This window comes from Antedon mediterranea, chromosome 7 (genome assembly GCF_964355755.1).
Source record: "Antedon mediterranea chromosome 7, ecAntMedi1.1, whole genome shotgun sequence".
NCBI classification, from domain to species: domain Eukaryota; kingdom Metazoa; phylum Echinodermata; class Crinoidea; order Comatulida; family Antedonidae; genus Antedon; species Antedon mediterranea.
Genome location: NC_092676.1, coordinates 14,664,308 through 14,679,435, shown reverse-complemented (window position 1 = coordinate 14,679,435; position 15,128 = coordinate 14,664,308). Strand labels below are relative to the sequence as shown.

Here is a 15,128-nt window from a genome sequence, read left to right as displayed (position 1 = left end):
ATTATTAATTTATACAAACGTTGAGAAGTAACTGTCTGTAATAAAGTTTATTTGTATATTATGTGTTATAATCTAACAGCAGGGCCTACCCACACTCACAGTAATAAAGTTTATTTGTATACGTGCTTATATATAAACAGTACTCGTAAGAAATTTGCGATTGCGACCAAAAATGGTTAATACGTATTTACAGTATTGTCAAAGTATTGCAATACTAAATCTAAGGGTTTTAAGTTTATCCTCCAAGGGCCAATACATTTAGCTACTTGTGTTAAACCAAATAATTATACTGGGAGAGACTGAAAGATTGGAATGTTTCATTCATCGCAAATCAATACATTTGTATAAACGTATATTATTAAATCTATCAAAATAGTCTTAGATATAATCTAAGAAAGTAGTCTATAGTATAATCTAAGAAAACAACTCCAACTTGAGCTGTTCAACCAGTTTTCAGTTATTAAAAACAATTATCGTAGTAGGAGATACTGTATGTAAATTCAAATCCTCGTATTATTGTGTGCGGGTATTTTTCAAGATGGACATCCATTAGACAGTGTATACCACGATCGAAAACACTCTTATTTGGGGAAAACTGTTGAACCTATCTAACTTAAGTTTATTAGTAAACAGGGCTACACCAGGTGGTTAAAAACAGTACCGATAGTACAAACCAATTGTATATACCATATAGTAAACATTCTAGAAGTAACGCGCGATTTACCAAATTTTGCGCTTACGTAAATTGATATATAGATGAATGAAAATCAGCATTTTCTGAAGTTATGACTTATGGTAGGTTTATGACAAAAGCCCCATTGCAATGAATATAAACATTATCATTGGCTTTCATTTAATGAATGATTTAGCGTTCTATACTACGACGAGATAGCATTTTTGCGATTTTTAACAAATGAAAATCCGTATTTTCTTAATTTATGATAACTTATGATAGGTTTAGGCCTATGACAAAAACTTCCATTACAATGAATATAAAAATTATCATTGGCTATCATTTGTATAGAATTTTTTTCGGAATATTCGTCTATAAATACTTCGTTATAACATTTATATTAATCCTATTTACAAATAAATTTGAGGTTAGTATGTGCATAATATCGGTTAGCGACTCTGAAAACAACTCTTTAAACGGTTTTTATTATAATATAATAGCAATTTCAAAATGACTGCTTTATTGACTTCAGAGTCAGAATTACAGTGTGTAACAGGCGTACGTTGTCTGGAGGATAGTGTGACCTCCCTATTTACAATACAAAAATCGAAATGTCGAATGGTGGTCAAAAAATTTTTTTTTAAAGACAATAACTAGAGACTTGGGGAAATTCCCCAATTGACACTTGTCACAAAAAATTTCAAACTTTTTCCATAAACAACATACAGTACTATACAAAATCACTTTAAACAATTTTTTCTTAAGTATAAATTTATTATTAACTGTTAAGATTTTTTTTATTGGTAATAAGTTTTAATATTTTATATTAATTTTATTTCTAATAATTTTTTGTTGGAATGTTTTAAGAATCTTATAAGGTACAGTATGCATTTTACACATGAGATAATTGAATTGTAAAACATGTAAATCATCCTTGATATAAATCACCAGGATTTCCTTTAATATATGGAGGATAATAAACTACTACAGTAAAAAAAGAATTCTGCAACAACGATTACCAACTTTTCAGTTGGTCTATACCATAAAATTGCAATTTGCTAATTGAAGTTACTGTAGGAATTTTACTGATTTTCAATTAAATGCTAACCAGGTAACAATTTCTAATACAAAGAGTATTTTTCTTGTGTAAAATTGACCGCTGAAACTTTTATTCCTAATAAGGAAAAATGCCTCAAATGTACATAAATGAATTTTAGTGCATTTCATAACTTATTTTTATGGTCATTCTGCTTCTGCTTCCAATGTTGTCGCAGTTGATAGGGTAATGCAAACTAATATCTGATTACCCACGAATATCATACACTAATATCTTACTTATCTACACAAGATAATTGCATTAGAAACGTTTATCAATAATAAACTAAAATAAAGCTGTTTTTTTAAGTTATTCAGCAAAAATTCATCAATGGGAAAAAAATCAACCTGATACATTACACTTTACCCAAATTAATTAATAAGACAAAGGTATTATAATATGTAAATAATGAAAAGAAAATAGCACAAATGTAATTTACAGTAAATGCAATATATGGCCCATTCCTAAACAAATTAGCCAACTTTAAATTATTGCTATTATCAATGGTTATTTGTTTATCAACTTAAAAACAAAAAATCAAACAACATGATATCCAATGCACATGCATTCAGCAATTGAAAAGAAACAATATTTTAAACTTTTGGCTTTTAGACTGCCACAATAAACTTACAAACTTTTTACTAGAATCAAGAATAGTATTTGAAAGGATCTATTCATTTTTAATAGAAAGAAAGACTATACTGTATGTCCAATGATAATGCAGAAACTATTCTGCTATATTATTATATAGATATTTATTATATTATTTAAAAAGTACTGTTGTAATAACAAAGTTAACATTTAAATTAGTGTACAGCAGTGCTTATAAAATGTGTTAATGTCCATTTAATTTAATTTCAGCACTAAATTTGATTTAGTAACAAATAACCACCCAAAGCAGAACAAATTAAGTAATTTCTTTAGCCTTTAGTATTATTTCTAAAATAAACATTAAGTTTAGAGAGTGTGGTAGTTTTTATCTGTCCTTGCCTTGTAAAACTTGTATCCAAAAAAAAGGATTGCAATAACACCCCCGCAAAGAACAATACCTCCAATAAAACTACCTGCATCAAAGCTACTACCACTATCACCAGGTGGTGCTTTACTTGGTGAACGTGTAGTTTCCTTCTGTGTGGTTACTTTTGCTGCTGACGAAGTGGATTTTGCTGTTTAAAAAAGAGAAATGACACATAATAAAAACTATTGTGGTTTTTTGCTCACCAAGCGCTTTGATTATTCATTCTACTATAACAGCCATAAAAGTGGAACTATTTTTTCTGAAAGCCTAATTGCGCATTATTAAAGATGTCACATTTTGTGATATACTGTAATTATACAATTTTTTCCAATATTTTGGAAGTGGTAGGCAGTATGGAGATTGGTCTATAATTACTGATGTCTTTTTATCACCTGATTTAAAAATTGGAACAACTCTGGCCATCTTCATTCTACTAGGAAAAATTCTTGTCTCGAAATATGCTATATAATTATTGTTTGTGGGTCAAACAAGACACAAACAATTTGTCTAATTTTGAAATTGCCTGAAACCTGAGTAAAATTTTTCACATTTTTAATTTGTCACTATTAACTTATTAATAGCATGCCATTTTTATGATACAGGAAGTATACATTGTCAAATCTCATTGCAAACAAAATTCAATCTTGAATTATTTAAGTTAAAGATGTATTGTCCCCCAGAAACATGAAAAATGAAGATTAATTAAATCAGACTTTGAATGTGTTATTTTGTAGTTTTAATAAAGTTAATCACTTCCATAGAAAAAAAAATGAAGAAAAAAATGTTTTCACTTACAAAATGACAAAATAAATGGTTAAATTCAACAGGCAGCCAATTTGACCATTTTTTGCTTTAAATTACATTTTCTTCAGGCCAATACATTTTTTTTCCGATCTAATTTTTGGTCAAGGTGGATAACTATTATGGTACATTAAAATAAAATATTTCAAAAAAAATTTGTAAGAATTATTTTTTCAGGGGGACAATACGTCTTTAAGCATTGCACAAACCTAAAACCATAAAAAGTCAGATGCACAACTTCACATAAAAGTCTATTTATATCTCTTGATGTAATGAACAGAATTTTTTTTTTCAAGGAATTTGGAGATTGGGTAAAAAAAGGTATCTATTACTTTAATAATGAATATTATTATGTAACACATAAATAAATTCCTGTCATTTGATTGGACGATTGTGGGGCACATGGTGTGCAATAGTACGCAATGTACGGAAAATATTTTATCTAAGGCCATTACCTTAGAAATCCAACAGTGGCAACTATTTTGTACTTCAGCCGCGATGATTTGAGTGCAATACTCGTACTGCGATGATAGTACATTTTTAAAGAGATATACTGTATCTAATTAAAAACTCAAACTAAAAAACTAAACTAATTATCAACTCCTTGTGAGAACTGTTACAAAGTAAAACAATTTTGAAGTTACATACGTGTTACAGTTGAGGTATCTCCCACCTCTGTTGTCATAACAATTGTGGTATCTGAAAAAAAAAAGATCATCATAAGGTTCCAATTGTAACAATCAAACAATTTGTTAAATTAAAACATCAATCTCCCAAAATCGAATCTTGCGCAAAACGAAAGTCTAAAATTCTTTTCTGTTCTTTCTTTAATAACACATCCTGATTTTTTTTAGTCCGGACCTCATCACATTCTAAAAATCGAACAGTCAGTTGAACTTATTAATTTATACTATAGGCGAAAATAATGGAGTGGAGTTGTTGTTGTTGTTGTTGTTGTTGTTGATGCTTGGCTACCACTCCAAGGGTCCTGGGTTCAAGTCCCGTCACATGTCAGGATTTTTTCTAAGGACCAAATTACTCCACTCCCAAAGACTTGTAATAAGACTTTGTTTATGTAGAGCATCTTGTGTATATGTTTGTCTTGTGAACCTCTGAAGGTCCCTAATGATCAGCAATAGCTGGATGGATCACCCTCATTAAATATGGTTAAAACAACAAAAATGCTATTATCGATTGAAGCAATGGTACTGTACATACAGTAGAACAAAAAGGCCTTCAACTTTAATACATGGGAGGTTGACAAAAAACATCATCAGATTCAGAGGCAAGTCAGTTATAGACCAATCAGATTTCAGTAAAGTTGTCCGCAATATGTTTGATTAGTTTTGCAGTCACCATTCCATTACTACATCGCCCTTACTCGTTTTTAGACCTGGCCACCTTTTAGAATTAGGCCTCATAACTCCTTTTATGAAGGACAATCACTAATGACATAAAAATTACAGCATAGCTAGTAGCGGTCCATACAAAATGCTGGAAGATTTTATTTTTTTAAACAAAATGTTTGATCGTAAACTGGGCCTATGGTCACGTCACACCTTGCAAAGTCGAAATAGTTGAATTTTATAGTAATCTGTTGTTACCATTTGTATAATGTCAACTGTCTTTTTAGTCCAGTCAATCTACCGATAGACCCAAAACAAATTGCAATAGTTTCCGAACCTTTTTTATTTGATTCTATATGTTCCTGGAAGAAACATTTCCAAAATCTACCAAAATCGGTTCAGTGGAACATACTTTTTTAAGGGGTCAAGAGGTCATAAGGTTCAAATTATATATTTGTATATCTCAGTAACCGCTTGGCCGAACTTGGTAATTTTGGTGTCAAACAATTCAGAAGACCCATATTTATATTCACTCTAATGAAAGTTTTTTATCACAAATGACCGGAATCCATGTTTTTGACCTTTGACCTATTATTTTGGCATATTCATATCTCGGTAACCACTGGGCGTAAACAAGCGTTTTTGGTGTCAAAATACCCAGAAGGTCTATGTTTACATTCACTCTAATGAAAACGTTTTGTGTATTATGACCAGACGACATTATTTTGACCTTTGACATATATTCATTATTTTATATTATTTCACTAATTAAATTTTTTGTATCTCGGTGACCAATAGGCGTAACTTCGTAATTTTTGTGTTAATCAATTCAGAAGACCCTTATTTATATTCACTCTAATACAACTTTTTACAAAAAAATGACCGGAAACTACTCTTTTGACCTTTGACCTATTATATTGGTATATTCATATCTTTGTAACCAATGGGCGTAGATGAGCATTTTTTGTGTCAAAATATTCAAAAGGTCTATGTTTATATTCACTCTAATGAAAACGTTTTGTATTATGACCAGACGACATCATTTTGACCTTTGACATATATTCATTATTTTATATTATTTCACTAATTAAATTTTTTGTATCTCGGTGACCAATAGGCGTAACTTCGTAATTTTTGTGTTAATCAATTCAGAAGACCCTTATTTATATTCACTCTAATAAAACTTTTTACAAAAAAATGACCGGAAACTACTCTTTTGACCTTTGACCTATTATATTGGTATATTCATATCTTTGTAACCAATGGGAGTAGATGAGCATTTTTTGTGTCAAAATATTCAAAAGGTCTATGTTTATATTCACTCTAATGAAAAAGTGTGTTATGACCGGAATTCATCGCTTTGACCGTTAACATATATTCTTTATTTCATATCTCACTAAATATATTTTTTGTATCTCGGTGACCAATAAGCGTAACTTTTGTGTTAAACAATTCAGAAGAACCTTATTTATTTACTCTAATGAAACTAGTTTTACAGAAAATGACCGAAAGCTTTCAACTATTATATTTATATATTTGTATCTTTGTGAACTATGGGTTTAGATGAGCATTTTTTGTGTCAAACAACTCAGAAGGATATCCACTCTAATAAAAAATGTCTGTGTATATAGTCAATGCGAAAGTAATCATTTTGACCTTTGATATCTATCCAGAAAACGTTTAGTAATTGGGGCAATATATTGGTGCTATATTTCTTCATAGATCAGCACCCAAGAAAACATTTAACTATTCATTATTCTGTTTATATTTACTCTAAAAACACACAAAACTGAAAAATATCCAAATAGGCCTGGTTGAGAATATTTACCAATCGTCTGATTTTACAAACCCATTGTTGAATCTTCAGAATCGGTATCTTCATTATCATCTAGGGAAATGTTTGCGCATACACCTCGACACATGCATGCCATGGAGCAATCTAATCCATTGTTCCTACAGCTGCATTTCATATTATAGCAGCCTGTTTTGCATTTGCATCTTATGATTTGTAGGAGCGATTGTGGTGCTGGGGGGTTGTCCGTCAAATATGGTATCATCCTGCCTTGGCTGATCTTCCATCCATAATTTTATCTGGAGGTACATTTTCTTCATTTCAAAGCCAAACTTGAACTTGTTGGTACACCCTTAGACTATGATACTTTGCCGCTGATGCCGTTGGGGCTAAAGAACGTGGATGAACTGCTTTAGTACTGCATGTAGTCTTTTCATGAAATTTACGAAACCTCAATTCATCTAGGTTTTCATTATCGCTGCTACCATACAAAGACAAAATGGCGTTATTACCCGCTGCAATTACCTCCTGTCTGATTTTCCCAATACCAAAAAATCGCGATGTCGTGTCACATCCAAGGAACGCGTGACAAAATAGGATATATTTACAAACATCGCTGCCAAGGTCAAGTCTTGTTGCCGCAATGTTCCAACATCGTTGCACATTTTTAGTTTCGTTCCTTTGGTTTGGCTTGAACCATACATTATGTTTGGTGTGACCACCATGGTGGATAAGGAGGACCAGGATATCTGTATCATCTGCGATGACAACCGTGCCTATTTGTTCTGCACATTACAGAGCCATCTTCGACACAAGATAGTCAGCGTCAGCTTTTGCGTGGTGAACAGTACAACCTTCTTTTTCAAGACTATTTCCCAAAATCTTAATGAATCTTTGTTTGTTTTGAACGTGACAGAAATTCTTCTTTTTTGGTTTGTAAGGTCATAGATTGGTCAAAGTGTACAGCTACACCACCACTACCACTTCTCCTTGTATGTGTACAGTCTTTTGTACTTAGTGAGTTATCGTACCCATCAAAACCAACAATGGGTTTTCCATATTTGTGAGAAACATATTTGTCACCCCATGAAGCCCCTCTTGTCCATGGAATTTTATGAAGTAGTGCTCCTCCATCTAAGACGTACTGAATTTGATCAGGAGGTTCTGGAGCAACTTCGATTGCTGTTGACCACAAACTATCAGCTAAACTAGCTTTATTTGCAGACCTCATCATATCTGGTGATTCAAACAATTTAAATATATCTGATACATTATCGCATCTTGTGCCGGCAGTTACAAGTCGTTGAAATAGAAGTAAAGGATCTACATTGGCCACATCATCTTTTATCTTCAATGCGCTTTTAGAGTTCATTGTAATGGATTGGCTCTTTTTCAGAAATGTGTAGTCGGCGACCTTTTGGTTTGTCATTGATTGCACAATTTGTTGAAATACATGCTTGGCATTGTCACAGTCTACATTGGTATGTGCCGTCACTCCAGTTGCAATGTTTGTCAGTAATTTTGTACTGTCTGTATTGAATGGATTTCGCTGTGTCAGATACCTTGATATGTCTTGTACATCACTGAGGTCCTTCATCTTTCTTGCATATGTTGTTTCTTTATGTTGTTCACTGGTAGTATACGAAACGTTAGTGAACTCTTGCATTGAATGATTGATCTTGGCGCAGACTGGAGTTGAAATGACCCAGACAAGTCGTTGAATTTCTGTTAATCCTCGCCCTCTTGTTGGACCTCCTCTTGTTTTTATGCTACGCATAAGACACTGTTCTATGGCAAGATCAGTTGATATTCCAGCCCAACGTCTGTCAGATCGCCGCACTTATTATTTGGTCAAATTTAAAATGTTATACTCAAGACTCAAGATTTATTGATGACACGATTAGAAAATGTTAACGGTCAAAATAATGATTTTCGGTTATTTTGTACATTTGCATTTGTTTTCATTAGAGTAAATATAAACAAATATACTGGTATAATAGGTCAAAGGTCAAAAACATAGTTTCTATCAATTTTTTTAAAAACTTTTTCATTATAGTGAATATAAATATGAGTCTTCTGAATCTTTTGACACAAAATTGACAAAGTTGTGCTTAGTGGTTACTGAGATATAAAAAATGTATTTACTGAGAAATCTAAAATAATAAATATGTGTCAAAGGTCAAAATAATGACTTCCGGTCATTTTACACGAATCTTTTCCATTAGAACTAATATAAACATTGAACTTCTGAGTAGTTTGACGCAAATAACGCTCATCTACGCCCACTGGTTACTAAGATACGAATATACGAAAATATACAATAAAATAGGTCAAAGGTCAAAAACATGCTTTCCTGCAATTTTTGGTGAAAAGGTTTCATTAGAGTACATATAAATATGGGTCTTCTGAATAGTTTGACACCAAAATTAACATGCTACGCCTAGTAGTTTTCAAAATAGAAAAATGTGTAATTTGACCCCTATGACCTTAAAACCCCTTAAAAAGTATGTTCCACTGAACCGATTTTGGTAGATTTTGGAAATGATCTTCCCAGATGCTTATAGAATCAAATAAAAAAGGTTTGGAAACTATTGCAATTTGTTTTGGGTTACGCCCTTTTTTGTCATAGATTGACTGGACTATTTGTGTGGAATGACACTATGCAGATGTCCTAGAATGTGAAAATTGTGAATTTATATGTATTCTTATATATATTTATTGGCCTTCAATATTTGTATGTGTATGTTATTGTTAGTGTTTTTATTGTAAAGGTAGTACAACGCTTTTTCAGGCTCTGCCTTAGTTGTACGTCCTCCATCTTAATTAGGTTATGCATTATCATGCATATAACCTCTTGATTCTGTCAAAATCTTTATTTATTTATTTATTTATTCTTTCCTTAGCACTATTTTGTCCGTGAATTATCTTGATATCAGTTTCATCTATCTAAGTCAATTAAGAGTATATTCCTTATGGCCAGGAATCGATGTGGTTATGTTTTCAGGGTGCGCAATCAAACATTACGCGGTCTACGCGCGATTTAACGAAATCACGTTTGTAATCATATCTTCACAAGCATGAATCACTTTTAAACAAAATTTGGTACTCATAAATTTCAGGTCATATTTCATCATATGGCAATACAATTACGTGCGTAGTGCATATAACGCATGCGTACGCGCGCTTAAAATGTTGAAAATTGTCAGAATTTATTTTCGATGAAATTAGAGTACGTTTCAGGCAATTTTAAGCGTTTAAAAAATTGCCATGAGTGCGCGTCAAACGTTAATGCGCACTGTTTTTGTCCGATTACTGTTGTATAACCTTTCTTTAATAATATCATATTTTATTCACTTTTCAACGCGAAACAGCGTTATACGAGCACGTCAAAAGTGACAGGCCACGCACGTGTAAGTTAACAAAATGGTGAAAATATGCTAAATTTTAAAATTACTATATATCGTTAGAATGCTCGGGAACAAGTATTTTTTATTTTATTTTCTTGAAGTGTATGTATCATATGTATGATTTATTATGAAATTAGAAGAACAAAAGTTGATTAAGTCATCATTAATGGCATATTAAATTTAACAAAATTAATTTCGACAATCAAATAAATTATAACATTTTCTTAGGCCAAAATAACAAACTTAACATTAACTTTCTTCCTTAAGAAGTTCATATATTAAAGTTAAAAGTATATAGTTTGACAGTGCATCATTTTTTTAAATTTTTAAAGATGTCATCATAGTAAAACATTATAATTCATTGCGGTATGTAATAATCTATCTGCACCAAAGTGGTTACTGCATAGTAAATACACGGAGGAATCTTTCCATAACTTTTAGTCAGTTGTGTATGGCTCGGTGGTCTTTGCTCGTGTGTATAGCATTCAAGTACAGAGGTCGAGTCTCACCTTGGGAAACCAAACGAAATAATTTTTTTTATTATCCGTATTGGTTGTTCAATTGTATTTCTTAGTGTATAGATTATACACATGATTTATAATGAAATCTAAATAAAAACACAAATGTGGTTTATGACATTATATACGCAGAAAGATCTTTGATCGGATTATGATACCGGCTATTGTATTTGCGTTAGCAAGATCCTATCATATATTATAAATAACTAACGATTCTGAGAAAATCAAACAATCAATATATCTTAAATCAATCAATTATCTTTATTTAAATCAATGCATATAACCTATAATTCGTCATAGTGACGAATTAAATCTAGTTTGTATTTTATGTTTGTTATGATGGAAAATAAAGATTGATTGATTGATAATCGAGTTACAGAATCAGTGCACACATGACATGAAATACACTTTTGTAAAGTTTAATTGAAAAATTAATTTTTGTTCAGAATTATGATCAACCATAAAATTTCATAAAATAATCGCGCTTAACTTACACTGCTCGATTCTAACGTTTAAACAAAGTTTCTTGCACATCTGACAAAGTTATACAATCTATTCTTATGTTGACGAGCATTATTAGAGATACACTGCAAACAAATATAGGAAAAAAAATCCTGAAAATAACAAGGGGTTATCCGACAAGTGTGGAAAACCAAAAAAAAAAAAGATCCTGACAATAACAAGGGGTTAATCCGCCACAATGCACAAATATGACGTGTCGTTAAAATATAACCCCCCAAAAAAATTATTATATTATTATGCCATCCTGCGACATGAAGTAAATGTTTACATTGTTTACAGTGATGAATTGTGTCTATTTTGTGTCATACAGTGAAAACAGTATTTTTACAGAATAGTTAACTTACTGCCATTAATGTCCGTAGTACTATTGTTGGAATCTGTAGGCATACTACTACTTGAATTTGTAGTCGGCCCCTCCGCCATTGTGTCAACTGTTGTTGCTGGCACTGCCGACGTCGTTGGCAGTAAAATCAAAACTGAAGCAATACAACATATTAGGCCGCCTACAATAACCATTGAAGACTTCATTTTGGAAACTTTATTGAGTTCAAATTAATTATAAGCACTAGGCCTAACAGTAGCCTATTTCCATTCCCAACTTCAATATTATAGTTAGTAGTAGGCCGGCCTAGCCTTATTTAGGTGGTGATAGGTCAAGGTAGGAAGTGTGTACGACGACGACACGGGAAGTATTGCACACGGACGCCTCCTATACTATACTCGGTGTGATGATGTGGTATTTTTTGGTGTTTTATTTTTAGCAAGGTAGTGATGACGTGTTTTAGTAGTTAGTCTATGGAAGGCAATCGCCGCCAAAAATACAAAAGTAAAACCAACAACGTAGGCTACTTTCACAACAAACAAACAACGTACTTTCACAAACGAACGATCTAAATTAAACAAAGATAGTACTGTATAGTAAAACCAGAGAGGTGTAATAAACCGAAGGCCGGCCGTGTGTTCAAAAATATTTAATATCAAAATTAAATAAATGTCATTTATCAGACTATTTGGTTACCAACATTTATTGAGCAAAGGCCTACTATTGTAGCCCGTATTGTAGCCAATGAAAAAAAGGTGAAGAGACTCTAAATTCAATAGATCAAGATACACTCTATACTCTAGTAAATAGGTGTCATAATATGGCCATTAATGAATATGAATATGTTATTCTCTACCTCCCCCCATTCTTTAGGTCATCAAGGAGGACACGAAGGTCTTCAGATATGTTACGTTTGAGTTCCAGTTAATATACAGGTATGTAGGCCTACTTTCGAAGGAAATGTCTGTTACGCAACGTGATCCTACCAGAACCATCAACCCTTGCCATATATTGGTCGAATTGGCGTACTTCCACGAGTGTTCCTGTCTTGTCCCATTTAGTTGGATGTGGACCAGTTTGGTTTTGGATCCGACGTACCAAATCACTCACAATTAAGGGTGGAAGACGGCGAGTGTGAATTGCGTTCAGTAGCCTACTTGGCAGAATGCATGTGGCGATTCCGAAGTGCCATTTCACGATCTTCTAAAGTGCTCTGCCATGTCGGATGCGGCAAGTAAATATGAATGAATATCTATCACATTATATCGAAGGATGGCGGCGCCAAGTATTGTGATTCCGCCATTATTTGCAGCTTTCATTTGAGTTACTTTCATCTGTAGCCGACGTAAAATATCAATACCAGCCAAGCAACCTGTGACAACCAGTATCAGCCATGACCAAGGCTATAATTTTTTAGTACTTTGTGAGAGGTTATACCCCAGTACCCCAGATAGTCATCTGGCAAGGCTTGTACAAGCTTACGTGATTGATTGCGGTACTGCTTTCTTTTGAATCCAAGTGTCATTCAAGTCATCATGTGATGGTCAAGAGCAAGAGGCCGAGCAACGACCATATCTGCATGCAATGTTTGCACACAACGCTGTGGTCGTACTGTCAGCATCACCATTCCTTGACGAAGATCGACACACTGATTTAATATGATGTTTAATGCCACATTTGGAGCAGGTTTTACCATAGGCAGGGCATAACTGCCTGCGCATCGTTGTTCGCACCATGTCCTTTATTACCGCAATATGTACAAATTGGGTCAGAGCCTGTTGCTTCTGCAGTTGTCGATATGAACTGCTGGCCGATGCTCCTGTATGTTTTGGTTGCGCTCCCTTCCCAGATCATGCTGAATCTCCTGATCTGCAGCCACGTATTAAAACATCTTTCATCCAAATAATAATAGATATCGGTCTGGCAATCTGTACACTTTACAGTGAATTTGCAAACAGATGACTGTCCACGAACACGTGCAGACTATTTGGTTACCAATACATTTATTGAGCCAATGAACAAAAGGTGAAGAGACTTCAATATGCCTATATCAAGATACACTCTATACTCTAGTAAATAGGTGTCATAATGGCCATTATACAAATAATGTATGTTTATGAGTGTGATGGTACAAAATAATGGCATGAGGTGAATGATGAAAGGTTATATATCAACGAGGCAATAGCCAAGTTGATATTTAACCTTTCATCATTCACAACATAAAATAAAATAAATAAAAACATGAATTGTCTAGAGAAAGGTCATTGAGTGCTTGGCCATAACATAATCATTACACAGTATTATTCTGCAAGCCCTTTTTTGGATTCTATCATATCACTTTGTTTCTTAGTGAGACTAGAATGCCATACTGGGACAGCATATTCAACACTTAGTCTTATCTTAAATACATCTACAAGATCATATTATAAAATAAGATATAATATTGAACTTTCTTAATCTACACAATATATGCAGGCGTCTGCTGGTTGGATATAATTTCATTAACATTTATTACGATCCCATTTGACTAGGTTAACTTGTATTCATAGACCTAGTAACTTAGTTTCAGTAACGATTTCAATTGTATCATTACCAATCATATGCTCATATTAATTTCTTTGAAAGTTAAAATACATAATTTTACATTTAGTTGGGTTAAGTTAGATCATAGGCCCAAGGAGCGTGCCTTGAGGGACGCCACATGTTAGATTAACACTCATTGATAATGTGAATTTATATAGCGTACTTGTTGGGTTCTGTTTGACAAAAAGCTAATATCCACGGTACAATTTCAGGTCTACAGCCAAGAAAATTTAGAAACTGCTATATTGTGTGGTCAACACAATCGAATGCTTTACTAAAGTCAGTTAAAACTAACTGACCAACATATTTGGGAATGTTACTACCTTCATAGAACACAATTAGTATAGTAGATCAACCAAATTATGGCTTGTTGAAAAGTGTTTACGGCAACGGGCCTATTGGTTGTTATCAATATTTTCCTCGATATCTGCTAAGAGTAATTTTTAATGAAGCCCTCAGCTACCTTAGCTAGGATACATGTAAGCGAGATTGGTCGAAATTTGTGAACCCTATAGTACAACCATTTTCTTTGGGAACCGAAATAACAATAGCATTCTTCCACATAGTTGGGACATGACCCTCACTGAGGGAGGCATTTAAGATATTAGTATTTTGTCTTGATCTACGACCGGTGAATAAAATAATGTTTGTATGATGTAAATAATTTACATCAATTACTATAAGATACATGTAATTAATATGATAAATGTTAAATTCAATAAGAATTTATTTTTTCTTCCAGAAACAATTTCAATATTGAAATATTATTGAACTAGGCCTATTCTTTCGTGACACAAAAACGCGACCAGGTAGTTGACGCGAACTGTCTATTCTGCAGTTTTTTGCTAAATAAATTGCATAAAACGAATATTTAAATATCTAAATAGCACTTAAAATGTTAACATGTTATAACATTTATTATCATGAAAACCCTTCTGGTCGCGATCGTCCAGGCTTAAATTATAATTGTGACCGTCACAAAAAGTAATAGACATCCTGACGTAGGCGGCGCCCTACCGCATGGAAAACATTACTGCTGTTGTTGGTGGA

General features: G+C 33.0%; 1 protein-coding gene across 1 annotated transcript; it reads right to left on the bottom strand.

Annotated features, from left to right (window-relative positions):
• Positions 1-1,441: 1,441 nt before the first annotated feature.
• On the bottom strand, positions 1,442-11,886 carry LOC140054878 (uncharacterized). The gene is made up of 3 exons (XM_072099983.1): positions 11,518-11,886; positions 4,237-4,287; positions 1,442-2,935 (listed from the first exon to the last, which is right to left on the bottom strand). Exons 1-3 carry the CDS (start codon positions 11,699-11,701, stop codon positions 2,727-2,729), a joined length of 444 nt encoding a protein of 147 aa, XP_071956084.1. The 5' UTR covers positions 11,702-11,886; the 3' UTR covers positions 1,442-2,726.
• Between the last annotated feature and the right edge of the window lie 3,242 nt (positions 11,887-15,128).